The sequence below is a fragment of the Prinia subflava genome, chromosome 23 (genome assembly GCF_021018805.1).
Source record: "Prinia subflava isolate CZ2003 ecotype Zambia chromosome 23, Cam_Psub_1.2, whole genome shotgun sequence".
NCBI classification, from domain to species: Eukaryota; Metazoa; Chordata; class Aves; order Passeriformes; family Cisticolidae; genus Prinia; species Prinia subflava.
Genome location: NC_086269.1, coordinates 232107 through 252951, shown reverse-complemented (window position 1 = coordinate 252951; position 20845 = coordinate 232107). Strand labels below are relative to the sequence as shown.

Here is a 20845-nt window from a genome sequence, read left to right as displayed (position 1 = left end):
GGAGCAGCGAGGGGCACGAAGGAGACCCAGAAGGACACCACACAAGCAAAGTTACAATTACTAAAATACTGGTTTGCATTTATTCTCCCAATTATGCAGTTTGGTTTACTGCTGCCAAGTCCATGACCGAGGCAGACTCGAAGGCGGCAATACTGGCACAGCTAGGCTGGGAGGAGAGCTCCTGGCAGCAGCCAAGCCCAGCTATGCTCACAGACAGGGCTAAAGCTGCCCAGGCAAGTCTGTAACACTGGTGTGTGCTGCCTGCACAGCCAGCGAGAGCAGGCAAAGCACACCGAGGGCCTGGCACACCCCACATGTGAGCTGTGACTGGCTTCTCCTGCTTCTGTGGCACCTGCCCAGAGCTGGGAAGGAGAGCAAACACTGCAGCAACGCCCGTGGGAAAGGCAAAACCAGGGAGCTCAGTACCAAATGGGGCGACACGGGGAGCAACACAAGCACCCGGCCCATGCAGAGCAGCAGGTGCTGAAGGCACTGGCCCTTCATGGCCCCAGAGCGTCACAGGGACACCCTGCGGGCGTGGGTGGCAGCTCTGGTGCAGAGGGTTCAGGGCAGGCGGTGGCAGCACGAGGTCCCTCCGGGCAGGGCAGTGCCCTCCCGGCGGTGCCGGCTGGGGCCGCTCACAGCAGGGGGCAGCCTCGGCGCCTCTTGTTCTTCCGCACCTGCAGGCCAGCACGGGTGGCCATCTCGAACACCTCCCGCACCCCCTCCTTCGTCTTGGCCGAGCACTCAAGGTAGCCAAAGGCATTGATCCTGTTAGCCATGTCCCTTCCCTCCTCTGGCTTCACCGGCTCCTAGGAAGCAGTAAAAACAGGGTTTGGAAACATTGCCAGAGCACAACAGCCGCTGCCGTTGGGGCATCCAGCCCTTCCAGCCAGGATCTGCTGTGGGTGGAGGTGGCTCGCTGCCTGGGGGACCCAGGGCTGTCCCCACCTGCTTCATCTTGGCCAGCTCCCGCCGCGTGTGCTCGTCATTCCGCAGGTCCTTCTTGTTCCCCACCAGGATGATGGGCACATTGGGGCAGAAGTGCTTCACCTCTGGCGTCCACTTCTCAGGGATGTTCTCTACAATAACCACACGTGGAATCTTATGAGCTGAGGGGCTGCTACCCCACAGCCTCCTCACAGAAACTGACCCCAAGCTTTTCCCATTGGAGCAGGGAGAGCTCGCCCTACAGCAAGCATCTTCCTCTCCCATCACCTCTGCCCACTCAGCAAGTTCTCAGCATTTCCCTGAAGTGCACACAAAGTCATGGGATGAAGGGAAGGCTCTGGCATCCCTGAGGGGCAGCATGGGGGCTTCCCAGTCCCCAGGGGGTTCAGTAGCAGCACTGAGTCCTGTGGGAGCCCCAGGTCCCCCCTCAATCCCCAGTCCCTACCGAGACTATCCGGGCTGTCAATGGAAAAGCACATGAGGATTACGTCTGTGTCCGGGTACGAGAGGGGCCGCAGCCTGTCGTAGTCCTCCTGTCCTGCTGTGTCCCACAGGGCCAGCTCAACCTGAGAGGGGAGAAGCACAGGGCTCGGTGGTTCTGCAGGTCGGGAGTGACAGATTTCCTCACGTATAGCTGTGTTCTTCCTCAAACTGGGGCAGGTTTTGGGTGACCCAGAAACGCTGGAGCCATGGGGCTCCTCTGTGCGCTGCAGGTGCATCTGAACACCCAGAGCAATCCTGGCAATGGCTCTGGGCAGGGGCGCTGCCAGCATGGGGCCCTGGAGGAGGGGATGGGAATGGCAACGGCCCTTACCTGCTTCCCATCTACCTCTATGTCAGCAATGTAGTTCTCAAACACGGTGGGCACATAGACCTCGGGGAACTGGTCCTTGCTGAACACGATCAGCAGACACGTCTTTCCGCAGGCACCATCTCCCACGATCACCAGCTTCTTCCTGATGGCCGCCATCGCTGTGGGGACACGGGCAGGTGAGCAGGACAGAGCAGCATGGGCAGGTCATGCTCCTGGCCCTCAAATTCCTATGCTCCAACAACAGCCCGGGAGATACCAGACACAAGCATCTGGGCACACACCACTATGAGTAGCCAGTGATAGGACAGAGGCTCCCCCAACCCTCCCGCTCCCACACACATCAGCTCATGGGCACCACAGGAACTGGCCTGGCTGGAACCATTTACACCCAGTACTGCTGCTGTGGCTGGGAGAACCGTCCCAGCAGTGGTCAGTGCTGCTGGCTGTATGCAGGGACCTCGTGGGAGGTGACAAACCACTCTGTCTTCCCCAGACACCCAACCCTCCTTGGCTTAGCTGTGCTACCACCAAGGTAATCAGGATTGTAGACAGCCTCAGAGTTCCACGCACATGCTGGGTTCCTTTTAAGTTATACATCCTTCAGGGCAGAAACTGTGCTCCAGGTTTCACCCCAGCATGCTCACAGACCCCAAATAATCTGAGCAGCAGCTGGAACATGCCAAGCTGGAACATGCCAAGCTGGAACATGCCAGCTGGAACATGCCAAGCCAAGCTCTTGGAGGTTTGGGCAAGTAGGACCTGTGTGCCTGGCCCCTGTCTGAAAAAGGAGCCTTTGCCACGGAACCAAGAGAGCCCACACCAGTCATCACTCAGCAAACAGAGCTGAAACCCCACGACAAAGCAGGCAGCGTTCTGCCCCAGGGGAAAAGGATGCAGTTCTGCAAGGAAAACTACGTCTGTGCATCCCTCTCTTTCAAAAGGGGTTTACAGCTGAGCCTGAGAACCAGCCAGGACAACACCACAAAATGCCTGGCACAGCATCAGAATGAGGCATGAGAAAATCTGCCACGGTGGGATCACCTCCCTCCCAAGTCTTGTGACCAAAATCTCTCTTCCATCCCCAGATTCCCTGTCCAAGGAGCCCGACCCGCTCCTTACATGCCTTCAGCACACCACCAGCTCCCTGTCCATGCACAGATCCTGGGAATGACACAGGCTGACACGTCAGGGTTCAATCCCTGAAAATTCACACTGCTCTGGGGGAAATTAGAGGTGACCAAGAAACCTCTCCTGAAGGCAGGGATGTTCATGCTTTCCGCCTCAGCCCTATCCTTCTCCAAACCCTTTGCCCAGGCAGCAGGATGGGAAGGAGCCATTCATGCAGGGAGCCTGGAGAAGGTTCACAGGAAATAACCCTGTGGGAAGGACACACACATCAATGTTGATGCACTGAGATGCAGACAGTGGGAGTGGATCATGCTGGGATCACATCCCAGATCACTGGGATCACCTTGGAAAGGCCAGATTCTCACATGCCTGGCTTTTAACCAGGGCACTCATACTAAGCCTTAACAAAGGCCAGGAATCTGTCCCTGTCCCAGTGACCCCACGCTCACCCCATGCCAACAGAGAAGGGAGGAACAGGGTAAAACAGGAGTCTGGCTGCATCATAATTAGCTGCAAGTGAAGGATTAAGAAATGGGCCTGAACGGCTGCCTATCATTCCAAAGGCAGGCTGCAGACCCACTTGTCTCATCGACCTGCCTGGCAGGTCACCCGTGTCACACCCACCCCAGGGAACTACCTGTTTCACAAACCAAACCACCCAATGGTTTGGGCAAAACACAGAGCATTTTCACCCATCCCCAGACCAGACCCTGCTGTAGCCATGGATCTTTGTAGGTTCCAAGCATTTTGGCTCACAAGCTGGGGCAGGTTCATGGCCGCTGAGTGCTCTGGAGCTGTTAACAAAAATAGAAAGCTGGCACTTGTAAAGTGAGAAGAGTGAGAATCAAGGGCTGCATCCGGAAGGATGTGACATTTCTCAGCTGGGATCCTTGGTGTCAGGCACACATCCCAGTGGAGCAGCACGTCTACAGGAAGGTGACCACATTTGTGCAACACTGAAGTCAGAGAAAAAAAGAAAAAGGTGCTCCAAAGGGTCTCTTTTAAGGACCAGGGAGACTTTTTAGAGAAAAGGGCTGGAAAAGACCTCCAAGATGCACAAGTCCAACCCTTGTTGCAAACCATCCTTCTTGTCTGACCAAAGGCTCATCCCCTCTCCAGCAGCATGTCCACAGCACAGAAAAAGGAGAGGTCAGGGAGAAAAACACCTGTTTACTTGGACACATAGCTTCTTTGCCCACAGCAAAACATGATATGCTGCTTTGTGACTCCATATCCCCAAGACGAAAGGCAGTTTGGGGCATGCCAATATCTAACCCACACCACCACGCAGATGACATCTGCACTGTAAGGAGCAGCAGATGCCCAAGGACACAAACACCCGCTCCCAGATAGACACCAGGATCTGCCTGTGCCCAGTCTGCAGACATTGGATTGAAACCAAAACCAACCCGAGTGGCACTGCTCCTGCCCCAACGCTGCCCTGCCCACACACTGCCCTGCGGGGGGATGCAGATGCCCCAAACTGAGCACAGTCACCACACCCAGAGCTCCTTCTCACGGCCTCCAACACCCGCCCTGACCTGGGACGGCTCCGGCTCCGCAGCTCCCGAGCCCGGCGTGATGCCCAGTGGTGACTCAGAGGGCAGAGCCACTGTCCCCACCCAAAATCTCAGCACAATTCATTCCATTACTCAGGAGAGCCATCCAGAAATAGCCCATTACTAATCCAGACCTAGTGTGCAAAGGCAAGCAGGGCAAGAGGCTGGAAGAGCTGTGAGCCTCAGGGGTCAGCTGAGTGCCCCCATCCTGCCCTGGACCCAGCAGCTGGCACAGCACCAATACCAAATGCCAGCAGATCTCTTTTCCACGAGAGATGAGCTTCTTTGCCAGGGGATGCTCTTTTGCTCAGCAGGATAAGGCCAGTCCCTGGGATGAGGATTCTGATGCAAAGGTCTTTGCGCTGTTGCCAGATTATAAGCAGATAAAAAGATTGGAAAACATGAAGACAATTTCATGAAGACAAACAGGGCAATCCCAAGTACAAATGCAGAAAAATTAAGTGGGAGCAGCCCTGAGAGGAAGGACTTGGGGATGCTGGTGGATGAGAAGCTCTACATGACACAGCAGCGTTCACTGGCAGCCCAGAAACACCCCTGTGTGCAGGGCTGATCCCACAGCATAGGCAGCGAGGCAGGGGGGAACTCTGTCCCTCTGCCCCACTCAGGTGACACCCCACCTGCAGAGCTGCCTCCAGCCCTGGGGTCCCCAAAACAGGGAGAACACAGAGTTGCTGGAGGAAGGCCATGGAGCTGGAGCCCCTCTGCTCTGGAGCCAGCCTGGGAGAGCTGAGGTGTTCAGCAGGAGAAGAGAAGGCTCTGGAGAGACCTCAGAGCCCCTTCCAGAAGAAATTATTTCCTGAGAGGGAGGTGAGGCCCTGGCACAAGCTGCCCAGAGAAGCTGTGGCTGCCCCATCTTTGGAAGTGTCCAAAGCCAGGTTGGATGAGGCTTGGAACAAGTGGGACAGGTTCCTGCCCATGGCAGGGGTTGGAACAAGATGAGCTTTAAGGTCCCTTCCAACCCAAACCATTTTAGGATTCTATGATAATCTGAGGACAGCTTTACTACAACTGCCATCAGGCCAAACAATTAAAAGCACACAGTCATCCACAACAGACATGGAAATTGAGATTTTAAACTCTGCCAAGTGCTAACCACCCCAAATTATAGCCAACACTGCCCAGCGCATGCTGGCAATCCAAACTGGCAGCTCTCGGGTGTGAGCAGCACTTGCAGGGTCCTGCTGGACATGCCTCCTGCTCATCCATGGGGATAACAAGGGAGCAGCAACTGTGTGCCAGTATTTCCCACTGCCCAACCCTGCAGGGCTCCCGTGCCCCTCCCTGCAGCTGCTGCTGCAGGCAGGCTGGGCCCATGCGGGGATAGCTCTGGGTTTAATCTGTACCACCACTGCCAGCACCAGCCGAATCCCAAGCAGGCATCTCCTTCAGCTCACCAAAAAGCTGCAACATGACCCCAAATTGCTCTGTTCTACTTTCCAAGCAACTATTTAAAAGCCATCACCATAAAATCAGCTAGGCTCCAGGGCAGCCTTTGTGTTGCTGGTCTTTTCCAGCTTTGTGCCTCAAAATGTGAAGTTCCTGCTGAGCAGGGTATGGGGAATTCCTCTGGCAGCGGGATGTGTCCATCACCCAGTGTCTGCTATGGGGACTCAGGAACAGCAGAGAAACATTTTAATGCTTTGAAGGACTCCAACCAGGGACAGAAATCTTTCACTGAACCTCTTTGGCCAGACTCTACTTCCTAGAGGTAACAGAGGGGTTTTGTTGTAAAGCAGAAATTCCCAAGCACTGCTGACGGCCCCTCCCCGGTCAGACCGGTCACACCAGGGATCACAGCCCTGACCGGAGGCACAGCTCTGAAGTCTGGGCAGGGCTGGGGGGAAAGAGGTGTGCTGGGAGCAGCCCCTTGCCAGGGACACCCCTCCAGAGGGATACCCCCAGTGCTGTGGGGCAGTTCCACTACAGAAATGGTTTTAGCAGTTTGAACTCACTGGTACTATGATAAAGTAAGTAAACTTACAAATTAAAACCCCGCAGGAATGCCCACTGTGGGATATTTCATTTGCTGAGACACCTAAGCCATGGCCAAGGCAGTACAGGACAAGTGTCTTGGCCACTTTTGCAAGCACCAGAGGGACTCTTACTACAGAATCATGGAATCATTAAGGATGAAAGGCAGAAAAAAATTTCAAAAAGGGCTGGAAGCAAGCAGCGATGCTAAGGGGAAATGCAATGGGCAGGGCAGAGCTTGGGCTCCTGGGTGGATGGCAGCTCGAGACCATCCCAGTGGCGCTGGCCTTGGCAGAGCAGCCTCTGTAATTTCATGCTGCTCCAGCCGCTGGGCTGGCTGGGCTGTGCAGTCCTCAGCCCTTGCCCAGGCCAACAGTTGGCACCACCGCTGCCCACTGCTCCAGCCCCCCATCCTGCCTGCCTCTGCTGCCAAAGCCCTGCGCCAAGGAAAAAGGCTGTATTTACCACTGAGAGAGCTGCCTAAAACCTTCCTCAGACCTCTAGACCTGCTATATCCAAACAACAAGTGATTGTCAAAATAGGAGCTCAGCCCAGTGCTCAAGTTTAGACCTTACCCATATTTTTTGAGATACTCTTTGGGCACAACCAGGCAGGCTGGGTTTAACACACACTCCAGCAGTAAAGGGCAATCATCCAGACCCAGACCCAGAGGAGAGTGTCCAGGGTGGCTCATTTTCATTGCTAAATCCCACAAAAAACATCCACAAGCAAAACAGAGAAAGGAACTGGGAACAGAAGAATTTGAAATCCTAAAAAAAGTTCAAACCACAAGTGTTTAAGCATTGTGGGAAAAGATGCCTGCCCTTACCTCCTTTTCCAAAGGACATCATGCCATGTTCTTGTTTTACCTCCTGCAGTAGTGACAGCCTTCCCAGCCTCACGGTAGCACAAGTGTCTTGCTGAAAGCTCCAAATAACATGCCACAATCTCAGCAGATGCCTGTACTTGTGCAACGCCTGCCTGCCCCAGCGCCGATCAATATTTGCTAATACAATTCCTTACTTTTCATGGCAATACGCCTCTCCAGTGCAAACGGCAAGTTGGGAGGTGAGCCTGGTTAAATGCTCCTGATAACCTGTAGGAAGACAGTGACTTGGCTTATTTTCCACTTATATGTTTCCCTGGAGAAGCTGTAGCTGTCAGGAACCTGGATGCAAGTGAAAGTCCACAAAACCTCATGCAGTCTGTACCTGAGCTGAGGAGGAGGACCTGCACATAAACTGAAACTTTTTGGACACCAAATGCACTTGGCAAAATAGAAACAAAATGCAACTAGTCCCCATGACACAGAGCCACCCAAACCGCTGCCTCCAGTCTCCAGTTTCCCGACTGGAACACCTTCCCAGGGATGTTAGCTTGGGGGACTCAGCCAGGCCTCTGCTCCCAGCCCACCCCACGCAGATGCAGCCCAGGGATCACACTCCCGTTCTCCCGGGGGAGTTGAGGGCTGGGGGCTGGGTTTAGGAGGTTGGCAGCCACTGAGAGACTTGGCTGCCAGACTGCTAGTGCTGGAAAAGGCCACGCAGTCATGCTTTTGGAATGCTCCCCTGCTCCTAAGACATTACACAATTATTTCCCCTTCCCACAAGCCCCCCTAATATAAATGTTTAAGAATGAGCTCAGCAGTAAGGAAAGGGAACTTTTTTTTCCTTTTTCTGAAGAAAACACAGAGCGGCCACTCTGTAAGCAAGGCTGTACATAGAGACACTGCTAGAGTGAGGGCTGTGGGGAGGGATGTGGGAAGGGGCAGTAACCTCCAGGCTCTGATCCTAGGTACAGACACTGCCTAGGAGATAACTGAAAATTGTGACAGCCCAAGGCCACCCTCAAGGGATGACAACCTCCGGTAATGGAGGTGCAGCTCACCCACCCTCACCACACCCAGGGACCCCCACCCACGCACACCCACCACACCCTGTCCTGCTGCACCCCACACAGCATCCCTATGCCCTATTCCCTAGCCCTGCACTGACCCCACCTGTGAGCCCACACCTCAGCAGAACCAGCAACCCCAAATCCCACTAGAAACTCTAGATCTCAGTGCCTCCAAACCCTCCGAGTAAACCATGATCCCTGTTCCCCCAAGCCCCACCAGTAACCACAAAGACCTGTTTCTCCAGACTCCACCAGTAACTTAGACCCCATCCATCACAACCAGCAATCCAGACCTCAGTTCCCCCTGATCCCAGCTCTGACCCCACTCCTCACCAGTACTCCCCATCCCACCAGTGTCCCCACTCCCCAGCTGCCCCCTCCAGCACGACCCCGGCCCCCCCGCCCCAGCCGTGCCCCCCGGTCCAGCCGTGCCCCTGCTCCAGCCGTGCCCCCCGCTCCAGCCGTGCCCCCCGCCCCAGCCGTGCCCCCGCTCCAGCCGTGCCCCCCGCCCCAGCCGTGCCCCCGGTCCAGCCGTGCCCCCGGTCCAGCCGTGCCCCCGCCCCAGCCGTGCCCCCGCTCCAGCCGTGCCCCCCGCCTCAGCCGTGCCCCCCGCCCCAGCCGTGCCCCCCGCCTCAGCCGTGCCCCCGGTCCAGCCGTGCCCCCGGTCCAGCCGTGCCCCCCGCCTCAGCCGTGCCCCCGCTCCAGCCGTGCCCCCGCTCCAGCCGTGCCCCCCGCCTCAGCCGTGCCCCCGCTCCAGCCGTGCCCCCGCTCCAGCCGTGCCCCCCGGTCCAGCCGTGCCCCCGGTCCAGCCGTGCCCCCCGCCTCAGCCGTGCCCCCGCCTCAGCCGTGCCCCCGGCCCGCCCGGCTCCCCCACACCCCGCACCTCTCTCCACCGCTGCCCGCTCCCCTCTCCCGCTCCGTTCCCGGCCTCGCCGCGCGGCTCCGGGCACCGCCCCGTCCGGGGCCGCCCGCCGAGGGCGGAGCGGGAGCGCGAGGCCGAGCTGAGCCGTGCGGGGCCGGGCCGTGCCGAGCCGTGCCCCTGCCAGCGCTGTCCCCCGCCCGGCTCCGGGACACCCGGACTCCCCCGGTGTTTCCCCCGGTGTTTCCCCCGGTGTTTCCCGCCCTGAAGACGTTCTACCGGTTCAGGTTGCCGAGGCCGAGTGGGGAGGGGGCGACCCCGCTGCCGGGAGGGGCTGCTGAGAGCTGCCCTCGAACGCCCTGCGCCAGGTGAGGCCCGCAGCCAGGACCGCTCCCCGCTGTGACACAGAGGGGGCTGCGGGACGTGCCCTGTCCCCAGGGTCCCCTGCACAGCGGCACTGGCCGAGGGCGGCTGTGACCTGTTGTGCCCCGCATTAAGGTGACCCCAGTGGCACTGGGGGCCTCCGGCTCCCCGTGCCCACCACGGGCTGTCAGGACGGGGGACCAGGCGGCTGCTCCCCCATGACATCCAGCTGTAGGGCAGAGCTCCTGTCCCTCAGCCAGGGAAAGGCAACCCCAGGAGCCTGGCCCAGACCCAGGCTCATAAACCGCTGCTATTTTAAGGGCTTGCAGACAACTTTTCTTAATTTATCAAGCCCTAGGCCAGGAGTTGGTTCCAAAGGAAATGTTTCCTTAGTAAAAAAGGGAACCACAGAGGAAGCTTTAAATGCAGCAGCCTCTACCTCCTTGCCTTATCCAACAGCCGGGCAGTGACCTGGAAAACCAGAGCCAGTTCTCAGCCACCAGCATGAAAAAGAATGTGCTAGGGGAACAGGGCTGTGCAAACAAGTGTGAAGAGAGCATGAGGAGTATCAGGGGTACCGGGTGGCCGTCAGAGGGACGTGGGACAGCAGGGATGCTTCCAGCAGGCAGCCCACCCTCCAGAGGTATCTGATGCTTGGGTGCCTGAACTCCCAGAGAGGGATAGCCACTTTCCTCAGAGCCACAGCCTGACCCACTCCCTCCCCCACAGACAGGAAAACCATTAGCCTTTCCTCCCTTCCATTCCATGTGCAATGTTTCTGTTCCCACCATTGCTGCCACCTCCCAGGCAGACCCAGGGGTCCAAGACCCCCTCAGGCAGCACCATGCTGAGACTGGCAGCACAGCAGTGGTTCCCACTGCCCCTGGGCACTGGATGGATACTCCATCCCCTCTGAGCAGTGCCAAGGGCAGATGGACAGCAGGTCACATGGCTCTGCGCAGGCCTGTTTGCATGCCTACATAAATTAATCAAAGCTAATTGGCTTTTCGGTAAGTCTTCTTTGCAGGAGCTCTGCAAAGAAAGACTTTGAAGTAGGACTGCAAGTGGCAAAATCTTTATTTAAACACACAGTGCTACAGAAGGACAGGCTGCTGGCCCCAGCACCACTCCTTGCTCCCTTCGGCATGGATCCAACAGGTTCAAATCTCCTGCATAACTTTCACTTTCCATTATGTGCACCCAGTTTATTTACATCTCACTGGTTACAGGAGACAAACAACACTCACCAGAGGTGACACTTGACAAGAGCTGGCTACACCCAGTGACGTGACACAAGCTACTGGTGCCACAGAGCCTTTCCCAAACAAGGGACCATGGCCCAGCTCCCCCCATCCCCACAGTGCCAGGATGGGACAATCCCTCACAGTTTAGGAGGGTGCAACACTCTGCAGAGGTCTGGGAAATGGATGCTCCAGGTCAGAGATGTGTGTGATGCAAAAACCCTGTGCAGAGATGAACCGCTCCAGCTCCCCTCTGCACCAGTTCTGAGATCATTAAGGAAAACATGGGAGCTTGTCTTTCCCTGCCCGGGTCACACCAAGCTGCTTTTACTGGGGGTTCCCAGCCCTCGGCTAAGCAGATCCAGTGCAGTTAAGCTGTTAAGCTCACCTGAATAGGGCTGATCTGTGTGAGGCTGCTAACTAGAACGACTCCAAAATATACATTCATAGACTCCCCACACCAACAAAGGATTTAGACATTTACAGCTCAGCTCTCCAGTTACTAAATAATTGGCTCCAGAAGCACTGCAGTGGTCCAAGGCCTGGGAGGATGGGGTGGAACCTGTGCCAGAGCCAGTACTGGTGCAATGGCTTATGTCTCCTCAGGGCTCTGGGTGCATGGCAGAGCTTGGTCACTGCTCCAGTCTCCCAGACTAGAGACTGAGACAAGGTGCATGATCGAATGGAGGCATGAGGGGCTGAAAACTGGGAGCACAGGCCATTGTGGGGCCACAACTGGACTAGTGCCAGGCTGAGCATTGCCCAGCTGGCCATGGGACTTTACTCTCAGTCACATCCCATCTGAGCCCCAGCTCCAACAGCAGCTTCAGTGTCACTGGCCAAAGCATCACAGGGCAGGAGACAGGGGGTGACTGCAGCAGGTATGAATGCCTCAGCAACCCTCAGACTGTCACACAGTCAGCACAGCCATGGCAAGAGGCAAAGGACATGTTGAGGAGCCAAAGAGCCTTCAGGCTTTTCACAGCATTGAGAAAGTAGCAGCATAAAAACGACCCTCAACTCCAGTGTTCATTCTTTGTCCAAGGCCTCTCCATCTCTGCCTGGAACTGGGATGCAAGCAGGTGGAGTGGGATGCTCTGGACAGGAGCACAGACTGAGGCTCTAGGTTTCTTACTATTCTTGCAGTTGTCTCAAAAAACAAGTGCTTAGAGGAGGGGTGGCCCTGAGGCAGCATCAGTGTCCCACTTGTCTCCACCCAGGCAAGGTGAGCCCCGCTGCCCCAGGCTCATTCAGCATCACGTGTAGTTGCCAGGACCACCCAGGGGGATCACAAAAACAGAGATGTCGTCACCAGAGCCCAGCTTGTCATTGGCCAGCCGCCAGCCCCGCTCCTTCAGCACTCCCCGAGACCGCACCACCAGCTCCTGGGCCACCATGGTGTACCTGGAGCACAGCAGAGCACAGCTCAGCAGTGACCCCAGACCCGCTGATGCAGCATCCTGGCCAGGAGGAAGAAGCTAGAGGTGTAGGAAAGGGTCCTTTGGAGAGATCCAGGCCCAGATATGCACATCCAGGGGAGCAATGCAGGCTGTGGGTCCCAGAGGGATGTGTGGCCACAACAGTGCTCTGAGGAGCAAGGCCAAGGGGAGGTGGAGTGCACAACATGCCTATCCCCCTGCCCACTTGCAGCTCACCTGCACGGGTCATTTGGCTCGTAGCTTGTCAGCACCTCCATCACCACACCAGCCACCTCCTTGTCATTGGTGACATCCCAGAGCCCGTCGGTGCCCAACACCAGAACATCGTCAGGGCAGTGCTCGTACTGCGTGAGGTCATAAACCCTGACCTGGCAGGCAACAGGGCAAAATGCAAGGGTGAGAGGCAGAGAGGCAGAGGAGGCTCCTGCTGCACTGGGCATGTCGTAGATCTGGTCCTGCTGAGTGGCTCTGGCCATTGCAGGAACCCCTGGGTGCGAGGCAGCTGGCAGCCAGGCTTACCTCTGGGAAGCAGGACAGGAAAGGCTTGATGTGGATGTTGGAGCTGAACACCTTGAGGTCATGGTCTCCCAGGCCTCTTGTGACCCCAATTGTGGCCATCATCCGAGCCTGGAGAATTGTGGAATCAAAAGAGAACTTTGAGCAGCTTTATATCTGGCTCCATGCCCAGCTGAGAATTGGTGATGACAGCACTACCAAAAATGGGGTGAAATCCCCCGAAACTGTGAGAGCAGGCAGTAAACCTCCTCTGCCAAGCTTCTGCCACAGTGCTTTACCTTTTTGCCTTCCCCAAAAATAAGTGGAAACTTCAGGTCATCCTCTTCTATCTTTTTGTAAGCCCTGGTTAAAATAAGCCAAAGAGCAGGTCAGCAGGTAAAGGCTTCCAGCACCTCCACTGACCACTTGGGACCTGGGTACCCCATGTACCAGAGCCCCCTGCCCCATAGGATGGGATGCCAGAGGTGAGCAGGCACCACAGCAGGACCCCAGTGCCACCTGCGAGTTGGGGGTTACCAGCCATTCATATTCTGGTCCCTGTAGAGCATCTTCTTCCCCAGCTCCTTGGGCTGGATCCTGCGGGGGAACTCCAGGTGCGTGAACTCCTTCCCCAGCAGCTCAGGCCTTAGCAATGCCTGCAGGAAGAAGTGTCAGCTCAGCCACAGGGCTGGGAGAGTGGGATCTGTGGATCCAGCCCTGCCCAGATGAGGATCCACCATCCACCGGGACTTTGGCTACAACATTCCATGGTGGGAGAACTTCAGCTGCTCTGGAGCCACTTGAATAGGTGCTGGTATAGCAGCTTCAAACCACCCACCTGTGCTAAGCCAGAGGGGAACCGAGCTGAGGACAGCCATGCCAGCACTCAACAAGAAGGTGAAGCTTTTGCATAGAGAGTTTTGGGAAATAAAGATTTCCAAAAGGGATCAAACAATCAAACCCCAGAAAATTCCAGGAGAAGCTGGAATTTACCTGGAAGGAGTCGTAGCCACAAAGCTCCCAGGATCCCAGGCTCAGCGCAGGGCATGACACTCACCCAAGGAAGAGTGATAGGTCTTTTCTGAAACTGTCCCAGCTGTGACCGTGACAAGGGATGAGCAGCAGCACAGAGCCCTAGCCAGGGCAGCCCCAAGCCCTCCTGGAGCACGGTGTGAAGGGGACCAGGAACAGGGAGTGTTGGGAAATGCCAAAGGGGAAGGAAAAGCAGGAAGAGAAGAGGAGATCCCTAGGGAAGATGGGGTGACAGGGGCTTGGTTCAGAGGCATGGAGGCCCCCAGCCCACTCTGGGGGAGCCCTGACCACAGCCTTGGCATCTTGAGACAGGGCATCTTGTGGCAGAGCAGTACATGCCCGTCCCCAGCCTGCATCCTGCTCCTCACAGCCAGCTGAAGAGAATTCTGATCACGGCAGTTTCTTCCTCTCGGTCATTCAAAAATAGATTCAAGAAAAAAATGCCTCAGTGTTTTTCCAAGTACATTGCAAGTCAGGAAATTTCATCCAGCAAGACCTGCAATACAACTCCTCCTCCCCTGTGCTGCCCTCAGAGAGGTCTTTATAACCTTAAAGAGTCACCCTGGGTGGCACCAGGGGATTCATCCAGGAGAGGGACAGGGAGCTTTCAGGGCAAAAGACAGAAACCCATTGGCACACATCAGCTCTAACTCTCCAGGGAGCAGCTAGGGAAAAAACTAGGACTGAGCAGGAGCACTGCAGCTCCTTTGACAGAGAAAGGGAGCACGGTGGATGGAGGGAGCAGAGCTGCTCTCCTCCAGGTCACAGCAGCCCAGGCAGGGGATGCTCCCTGTTCTCTGGACAGCAACAGGACAAAATGGACCAAACTGGCTCCATGCAAACCAATCCAGCCCCGTGCCAAAGCCTGGGCTCTCCATGTGCCAGGCTTACACAGACCCTCACACTGAGCCCACAGCAAACCAGGGCTCTGCCAGCCACAAGATGCCCCCATGCCAGCTCCCTGCATCCCAGTACCTCTTCCCATCCCAGGGAGCAGTCTGGGATGGACAAGTGCCAACAGCAGGTCCCAGCCATGGGCTGCCCTTGAGTCCAGAACCCCACCACGGCAGCAGCCCAGCAGCAGCACAGGGGACTGGGAAGAGGCCAGGAAGTGTTTCAGCAGGAATGAGGTTAGAAGAAACGTCTTTCTTACTAAAAACTGCAGCCTCTGCCTCTCTGTCTCTGGAGTAAACTCCCTGGACATTGGAATGATTTCCCCATTACGGATGATAATGGCCCTGCAATGAAACATGGAAGGATGAGATTAGAGAGAAGAAGACTTGGTGGAGGAGCTGAGCCTGACTCTCCAGGGCTGATTTCCAGGAGTGGTGCAACCCCTTCCCCTCTGCTGCCCACCCTTCTCCCAGCCTGAGGTGGGAGCTGCTTCCTGGATTCACTGCCCCCCTGGGCAGGGCATGGCATCCCTCCGTCCTGCGCAGGAGAGGGGCAGGAAGGAAGGAGAAATGGGAGAGAAACATGGAGCAGACAGGAATGAAGCAGACCAAATCAAAGGACAGGATATGATAAGAAAAGGATCAGCACAAAGGTGGGGCACCATCCTTTAGAAGGGAGCTGCACACAGCAGGGGCAGAAATTGCCTGCAGCGGGACACGGGTGCACGTGCCCATCCCACACCAGCACTGTCACTTGTTGCTGAGATTGCTGTTACAGTTTAATGTCTCAAAAAACATAAAGGTCTGTTCATGAGATGTTTCTGGATGTCACAGTAGGCCCAAGGATCTCCAAGACTGGTGGCTGTGAGTCTCCTCCAGTGATGTAAGGCCAGGCTGAGCTCAGCTCTGGCAGTGTTTGATACCTGAGAAGGCAATATAGACTGTTACCCAGAGGCACAGTTATAACCTCAGGACCCTGTGCATACTGCCATCCTGCATGGCCAGTGCCTGGCTCCTGCTGCCATGGAGGGGGACCTGCATCCACAAGCAGAGGTATGAGGCATCTCCTCCTCTGTCCCAGAGCTGGAGGGACATCCAGCCTTATAAAATTGACCAGAGCCTGTATTTGCTGGTCTGACATTGCTGAGGACAAGGTAACCTGCAGTAAATACCCAGAGCAACTGTAGCTGCCTCATTCTTGGAAATGTTCAAGGCCAGGTTGGACAGGGCTTGGAACAACCTGGTCTAGTGGAAGGTGTCTGCAAATGGCAGGGGGTGGAACAAGATGAGGTTTAAGGCCCTTTCCTACCCAATCCGTTCTTTGATCCAATGATAAATACAGGGCAGTTCAAACCAGCTTCACCTGCAGTCTGACCTTTTATGTAAGGTGGACCTGCCCTTCTGCCATTGCTTGGGGGTATGGGCACACACAGGTGCAGTTACAGTAGCCTACCCCTGTAAATACATATGGCAATTAAAATTCTTGGGCTCCAAGTTCCCACTGTGCTTATCTGCACATAGATTTGTGTCCTTCTCATCAAACAGGTCACTGTTATGAAGTACATTCTAAAATTACTTCTTGCACATTTTTTGAAAGCTTTGCTGAGTGCAATTTTCAGTCTCCTACCTGCAGCCCCGGCCAGTACCAGCAGCAGGGGCCAGGGTGTGATCCAGAGCCATAAGAGAGGATGTTGTTAAAAAGGAAGGGAGCACATCCCAGATTTTGGGAAGCAATTCTCCAGCCCAATCTGTGCATCCAGCAAACACAGAGATCACAGCAGGGTACATTGTCCCCATGGCATGGAGCAGGCAGGGGATGACTGCCCAGTTCTGCCACCTTCACCCTCCCCTAGACAGGGATGGAGCTGGGCGTTCCTCACCAGCCATCCCTCTGGCACCACCCCACTCTACTGGGGTGTCCCCAGTCACTGAACAAAAGGTGAGGGCTGCCCTGTGGGGCTGTACCTGCTGTCACCAGCGTTGGCCACGTAGAACTTGCCCATGAGGTAGACAGCAGCCAGGGCACAGCACCCCCCGGCCAGGTGCTGGGACGCCCGCTCCCGCTCGATCTGGTCGTCCTGGGGAGACAGAGAGGATGCAGGGTAGGTGGGCAGTACCAAATAGCATCTGACTGCTCCAGCAGCACCTCAGCTCCAGGTGGGAAGCAGTGACCAGGAGGGTACCTTTCCCAAACAGCCATGGTGTGACTGTAGGGCTTGGGGGCCCAGGGGTCTTGTGGGGCAGCCAGGGATGTGGTTTCACTGGGGCAGTAGGACAGGCAGGAAAGAGCAAGACAAAAGGAGAGCAGGTGGGCCTTCTGGAATGAAGTGTAATGAAGCCTTCTGCACCCACACAGGCCTGGAGCCCAAAGCCTCTGCGTTCTGAAAGCTCAAAATGCAGAGCATCACAGAGCCCTCTCTGAGATCATCATGCTTGGAGCCCTCTCTGCAATCCCCTCCTTGCTGCAGAGCTGTCTTTTACCGGTGGGGTCAAGCTGATGCAGACACAGACAGCAAAGAGGTGCTCCCAGGGAATGCCTAGGTGATCCCACAGGCAGAGGATCCTCACCATGTGCTTAAAGGCATTCTCAATGGCACCGATCACCAGGCTCTCATGGGACACTGCTTTCTCCAGGTGAAAACGTGGCACAGCATCATTTGGGACCTCCCCATGGTCCTCTGGATAGGACATCTGGTTTGGATCTGCAGAACCGGTCTTTGTGTCATGTGGGAGGCAGATGGGAGGTGGGGAGGGGTCCTGCAGGATCTCCACGAGGTCCCGGAGCTGCTCACAGATGTGCAGGTGGAGCCTCTCGGATGCCATGACAGCAGCACCGCTGCCCGCATGGCCATCAAACAAGGCCCAGTAGTGGAAATAAAAACCTTTCCTGCCCTGCGGGGAGAAGAGGGAAGGTTAAATGAGACTGCAAGGAAGCAGATGGGATGGGGAATTCAGAGCAGCTGGAGTCACTAGCTGAGGACAGTGACATGAGTCTCACAGGTCTCAGTGCAGGCAGGAGCAGTGTGGGCAGCCGACCAAGGGTGTGGAGACACAGCTGATCCCTGGCTGGAGCCCACCCCTGCGTCAGACACCTCGGGCCTCCTCTGAAGGGGAGGCACCATGGCGCCAGCACAGCAGCCACCTCTGCAGCCCACCAGGGCACGTGGGCCACTGGTCTCCCTGGGCCAGCCAGCTTTGCTGTGGTCACATGGGGATGGAGGATGGTAGGAGCAGGCAGAGAGAAGAGCCACAAACCCAGGGATCCCCAGCGTGCACACACTGCCACATGTCCCATCTCATGCCCTGCTGCTGGGCATCTTCCCTGTCGTGTCCCTGCTTGTGAACCACCATGGCTCTCACCTCATCCAGCTCCCCTTTGCCTTCCCTGGACGACAGCCAGCCCCTTGGGCTGGGCCTCTGCTCCACAAACACCACCTCACAGCATGCCTGGTCCTCATTGTGCTGGCTCTTCCCTGCATTTATCACCCTGCCAGGAGGAAAAAAGGTATAAAGGCCCTTTCTTTCACATCATGTTCCAGCGAACACCATCCTGCAGCACCTCTTCCCCCCACCCCCAAACCTCTACTCATGTCCCCAGGGATGCCAGGTGCTCCTGTCCTGTTCCAGGTGTCCCAGACCAGTTGTATGGGTTGATCTGGGGCCAGGGGCAGCACTAGGTCCCACCCACAGCTGGGTCCAGTGGGGAGCAGTTGTCCACATACCGACCAAGGGAGGTGACCAGAAATAAACTGGGTTTGCTGAAGTTCCCTAGTACTGTCCCAGGCAGAATAATTGCCCCAAAACCTGCATCAGCCTCAAATATACAGCCCCGGGACACACTGAGAGAATCACAGCCTCACCGCTGTCCCATCCCTCTTAGGGGGAGCAGGGAGCTCAGAGAATGAGGGGAGAAGGTGATGATGATGAAATCGGCAGAACTTTTGCAGAAAGATTCACAGTAATTTTCCCCAGCCTATGCTGAGACAGCAGATTTCAGGTCTAGATTGCAGAACCTGGTCACAGGAAGAAGCTGTAAACACAGCAGGGTGATTTTTCTTTGAGCAGACTTTCCAAGTGGTTTGCAGAAGGAATTCTTGGGACACTGAAAAGGGTTTGGTTTGGTTTTGTTTTCACTCTGGGTACTCCGACCCCACTATCTCCAGGGGAAAATAAACATCTCATAAAGCTCTCTAGGATATCGGGAAGATCAGCTCGAGGAAGAGATGCAGGAGTGGACTGACAGCACTAAGCAGCAAAAGCTTCAAAGTCTGACCTTCCCGCCCGCTTTCATTTAGGGCTGAAACTCGCAGCTAGTGAAAGAAGAACACAACCAGGTCCTTGAAGGGGAAGTCTCAAGCAGTCTCACTTCAATCAAGCCCCAGCTCCCTGCTCCCCCCGAGTCCTGCCAGAGGCGCCGCAGCTCTTTCGCCCTCGGTACCCATGGGTGACAGCGGGTGTTGTGCAGAAAGCGCAGAAAACAAAACAGACAGAAGAGCCTAAACCCCTCGGGGATCGGTAAGAGCACAACCCCTCGCTGATGCTCTCCCATCATGGGCATCCACAGCGCCCGCTTCTCGCTGCTGCTGCTGCTGGGGAAGGGACAGACGCAGCTCACCGCCCGCCGCGACCCATTTTCGTCCCCACGGTCCCCGCTTCAGTGCCGAGCGGTGCCATCGTGCCCTCCCCAGGCTGCGAACGCCGCCCCGCTCCCGGCCCCGCTCACTCCGCGTATCCCGTGCTCCAGGGCAGGCGGCGGCGGCCGTCGCGGGGGCTCTGCACCGCCCGCCCCGTGTGGTCGTCGGCGCGGCGCAGCTCCTCGGGAGTCAGCTGGAGGAAGGCCGGCCGGCAGAACGCGGCTGGCGGCGGCGATCCCCGACCGGCCGCGGCTCCGGCCCCGCCGCCCCGGGGTTCTGCGGGGGGCTGCGCGCCCGCCCCCGCGCCCAGCCCCGCCGCCAGCTGCGCCACGGCGGCGCGCACCCGCAGCAGCATCCCGAGCCCGGCCGAGCGGAGCCAGACCGAGCCGAGCAGGCCGAACCGAGCCGAGCCCCCGCCCCGCCCCGCGTCCCGCCCCGCCGCGGTGCGGGGGGGGACCAGGCACGGCAGGTCCGCGCCGCAGCGCGTACGCGCATCGCCCGCAGCCGGCGGAGAACGAGCCCTCCCGGGGAAATAACCCGCGCCGTTATCTCGTCTCCGGGTGGAGGTCGAGCTCTGCCGGGGAGAAACCCGGCACCCCGCCGGGAGCCCCGGGGACACGAGCCATCCCGGCGCAGAAAATGCTCTGGGAAAGTCTTTCCCCTGCTGGAGGTGGGGCTGCCTGGCTACAGGCTCGCCTTCTCCACGCGTTTTGCCGACAGATGAGTTTCCGAACTGGATCGTCCCAAGGCTCCAGCAGAGCCACCTAGTCCGGGACAACATCCCCGTCCAGCGCCAGGCGCTTTGTCCCCGCTCTGGCGCTCATCAGCCCACGCGCGGCCACTCCGGGCTATTAATAACCGGCAGCCTGCGGAGGAGCAGGGACGTACCGTGAGAGGGCAGAAAGCTGAACCTCTCCCTCCCTTTCACCCAGGATGCTGCGCTCCAGCGTGAGCAGGATGCGGATTTAGCTGATCCAGAACAACACATCCTCCCTGGCAGGGAGGGGAAGAATCGCCAGCGTAAACGCCATCGCTTGCACAGCCTGACCTCAGCATCTCCCTGCCTTTGGGCTCCTATGACAGCAAAAAAACTGATGAAAAAACACGGTACTTGCATACTGTAAAGGAAAATTGAGGCTGTTTCTTAAAATTTGTGTGCCCCAGTGCCTCAGTTTCACAGAGGAACCACTGATTCCTGTCAACACGGGGCTTTTGCATTGTGAATTTCAAGCAGAAGCAGCACTGCGAAGCCCTCCAGGCTTCAGCCGTTTTCAGCCAGAGATCTTCAAACTGTACCAGATCATTTGGATGACAGTTCAGAAGTGACTCAGTGGTACCTGTATTCCCACGTTCTAATCCCAAAATTTAAGTCTTCAGTACACTTTAAAGCTCTTCCTGTACCCTTCAGGACTTGATCTAGTGGGCAACATCCCTGCCCATGGTGGGGAGTTTGAAATAGGTGATCTTTAAGGCCCCTTCCAAACCAACCCTTCCAGCCTGAGACCAGCACCCCTCTAGTTCCTCTCCAGCATTCACAGGTCCTCCCCTC

At 56.8% G+C, this 20845-nt stretch overlaps 2 protein-coding genes across 4 annotated transcripts; both read right to left on the bottom strand.

Moving 5' to 3' along the window:
* Nucleotides 1-51: 51 nt before the first annotated feature.
* On the bottom strand, nt 52-9333 carry RHOC (ras homolog family member C). 3 transcript variants are annotated; one of them, XM_063418213.1, is made up of 7 exons: nt 9224-9276; nt 7468-7540; nt 7274-7371; nt 1766-1923; nt 1397-1517; nt 952-1082; nt 52-812 (listed from the first exon to the last, which is right to left on the bottom strand). In XM_063418213.1, exons 3-7 carry the CDS (start codon nt 7293-7295, stop codon nt 639-641), a joined length of 606 nt encoding a protein of 201 aa, XP_063274283.1. In that variant the 5' UTR covers nt 7296-7371; nt 7468-7540; nt 9224-9276; the 3' UTR covers nt 52-638. The 3 variants fall into 3 exon arrangements, with proteins under 3 accessions (XP_063274283.1, XP_063274284.1, XP_063274285.1); XM_063418214.1 differs by lacking the exon at nt 7274-7371 and having other exon boundaries at nt 9224-9288; XM_063418215.1 differs by lacking the exons at nt 7274-7371; nt 7468-7540 and having other exon boundaries at nt 9224-9333.
* Nucleotides 9334-10544: 1211 nt separating this feature from the next.
* PPM1J (protein phosphatase, Mg2+/Mn2+ dependent 1J) lies at nt 10545-20092 on the bottom strand. The gene is made up of 10 exons (XM_063418205.1): nt 19386-20092; nt 18023-18149; nt 17231-17554; nt 16628-16740; nt 14923-15007; nt 13275-13393; nt 13037-13100; nt 12762-12869; nt 12459-12610; nt 10545-12207 (listed from the first exon to the last, which is right to left on the bottom strand). Exons 1-10 carry the CDS (start codon nt 20075-20077, stop codon nt 12060-12062), a joined length of 1932 nt encoding a protein of 643 aa, XP_063274275.1. The 5' UTR covers nt 20078-20092; the 3' UTR covers nt 10545-12059.
* Nucleotides 20093-20845: the final 753 nt, after the last annotated feature.

Excerpts from the sequence above, each read along its gene's own strand:
- RHOC (XM_063418213.1), bottom strand. The coding sequence starts at position 7,295 with ATGATGTCCTTTGGAAAAGGAG. Across the intron at positions 1,518-1,765 it reads TAGAGGTAGATGGGAAGCAG|GTTGAGCTGGCCCTGTGGGA; the intron begins GTAAGGGCCGTT and ends CTCCCCTCTCAG. Across the intron at positions 1,083-1,396 it reads TGACAGCCCGGATAGTCTCG|AGAACATCCCTGAGAAGTGG; the intron begins GTAGGGACTGGG and ends TGGTTATTGTAG.
- PPM1J (XM_063418205.1), bottom strand. The coding sequence starts at position 20,077 with ATGTTGTCCCGGACTAGGTGGCTCTGCTGGAGCCTTGGGACGATCCAG. Across the intron at positions 13,101-13,274 it reads GACCAGAATATGAATGGCTG|GGCTTACAAAAAGATAGAAG; the intron begins GTAACCCCCAAC and ends TATTTTAACCAG. Across the intron at positions 12,611-12,761 it reads TCCTGTCCTGCTTCCCAGAG|GTCAGGGTTTATGACCTCAC; the intron begins GTAAGCCTGGCT and ends GTTGCCTGCCAG.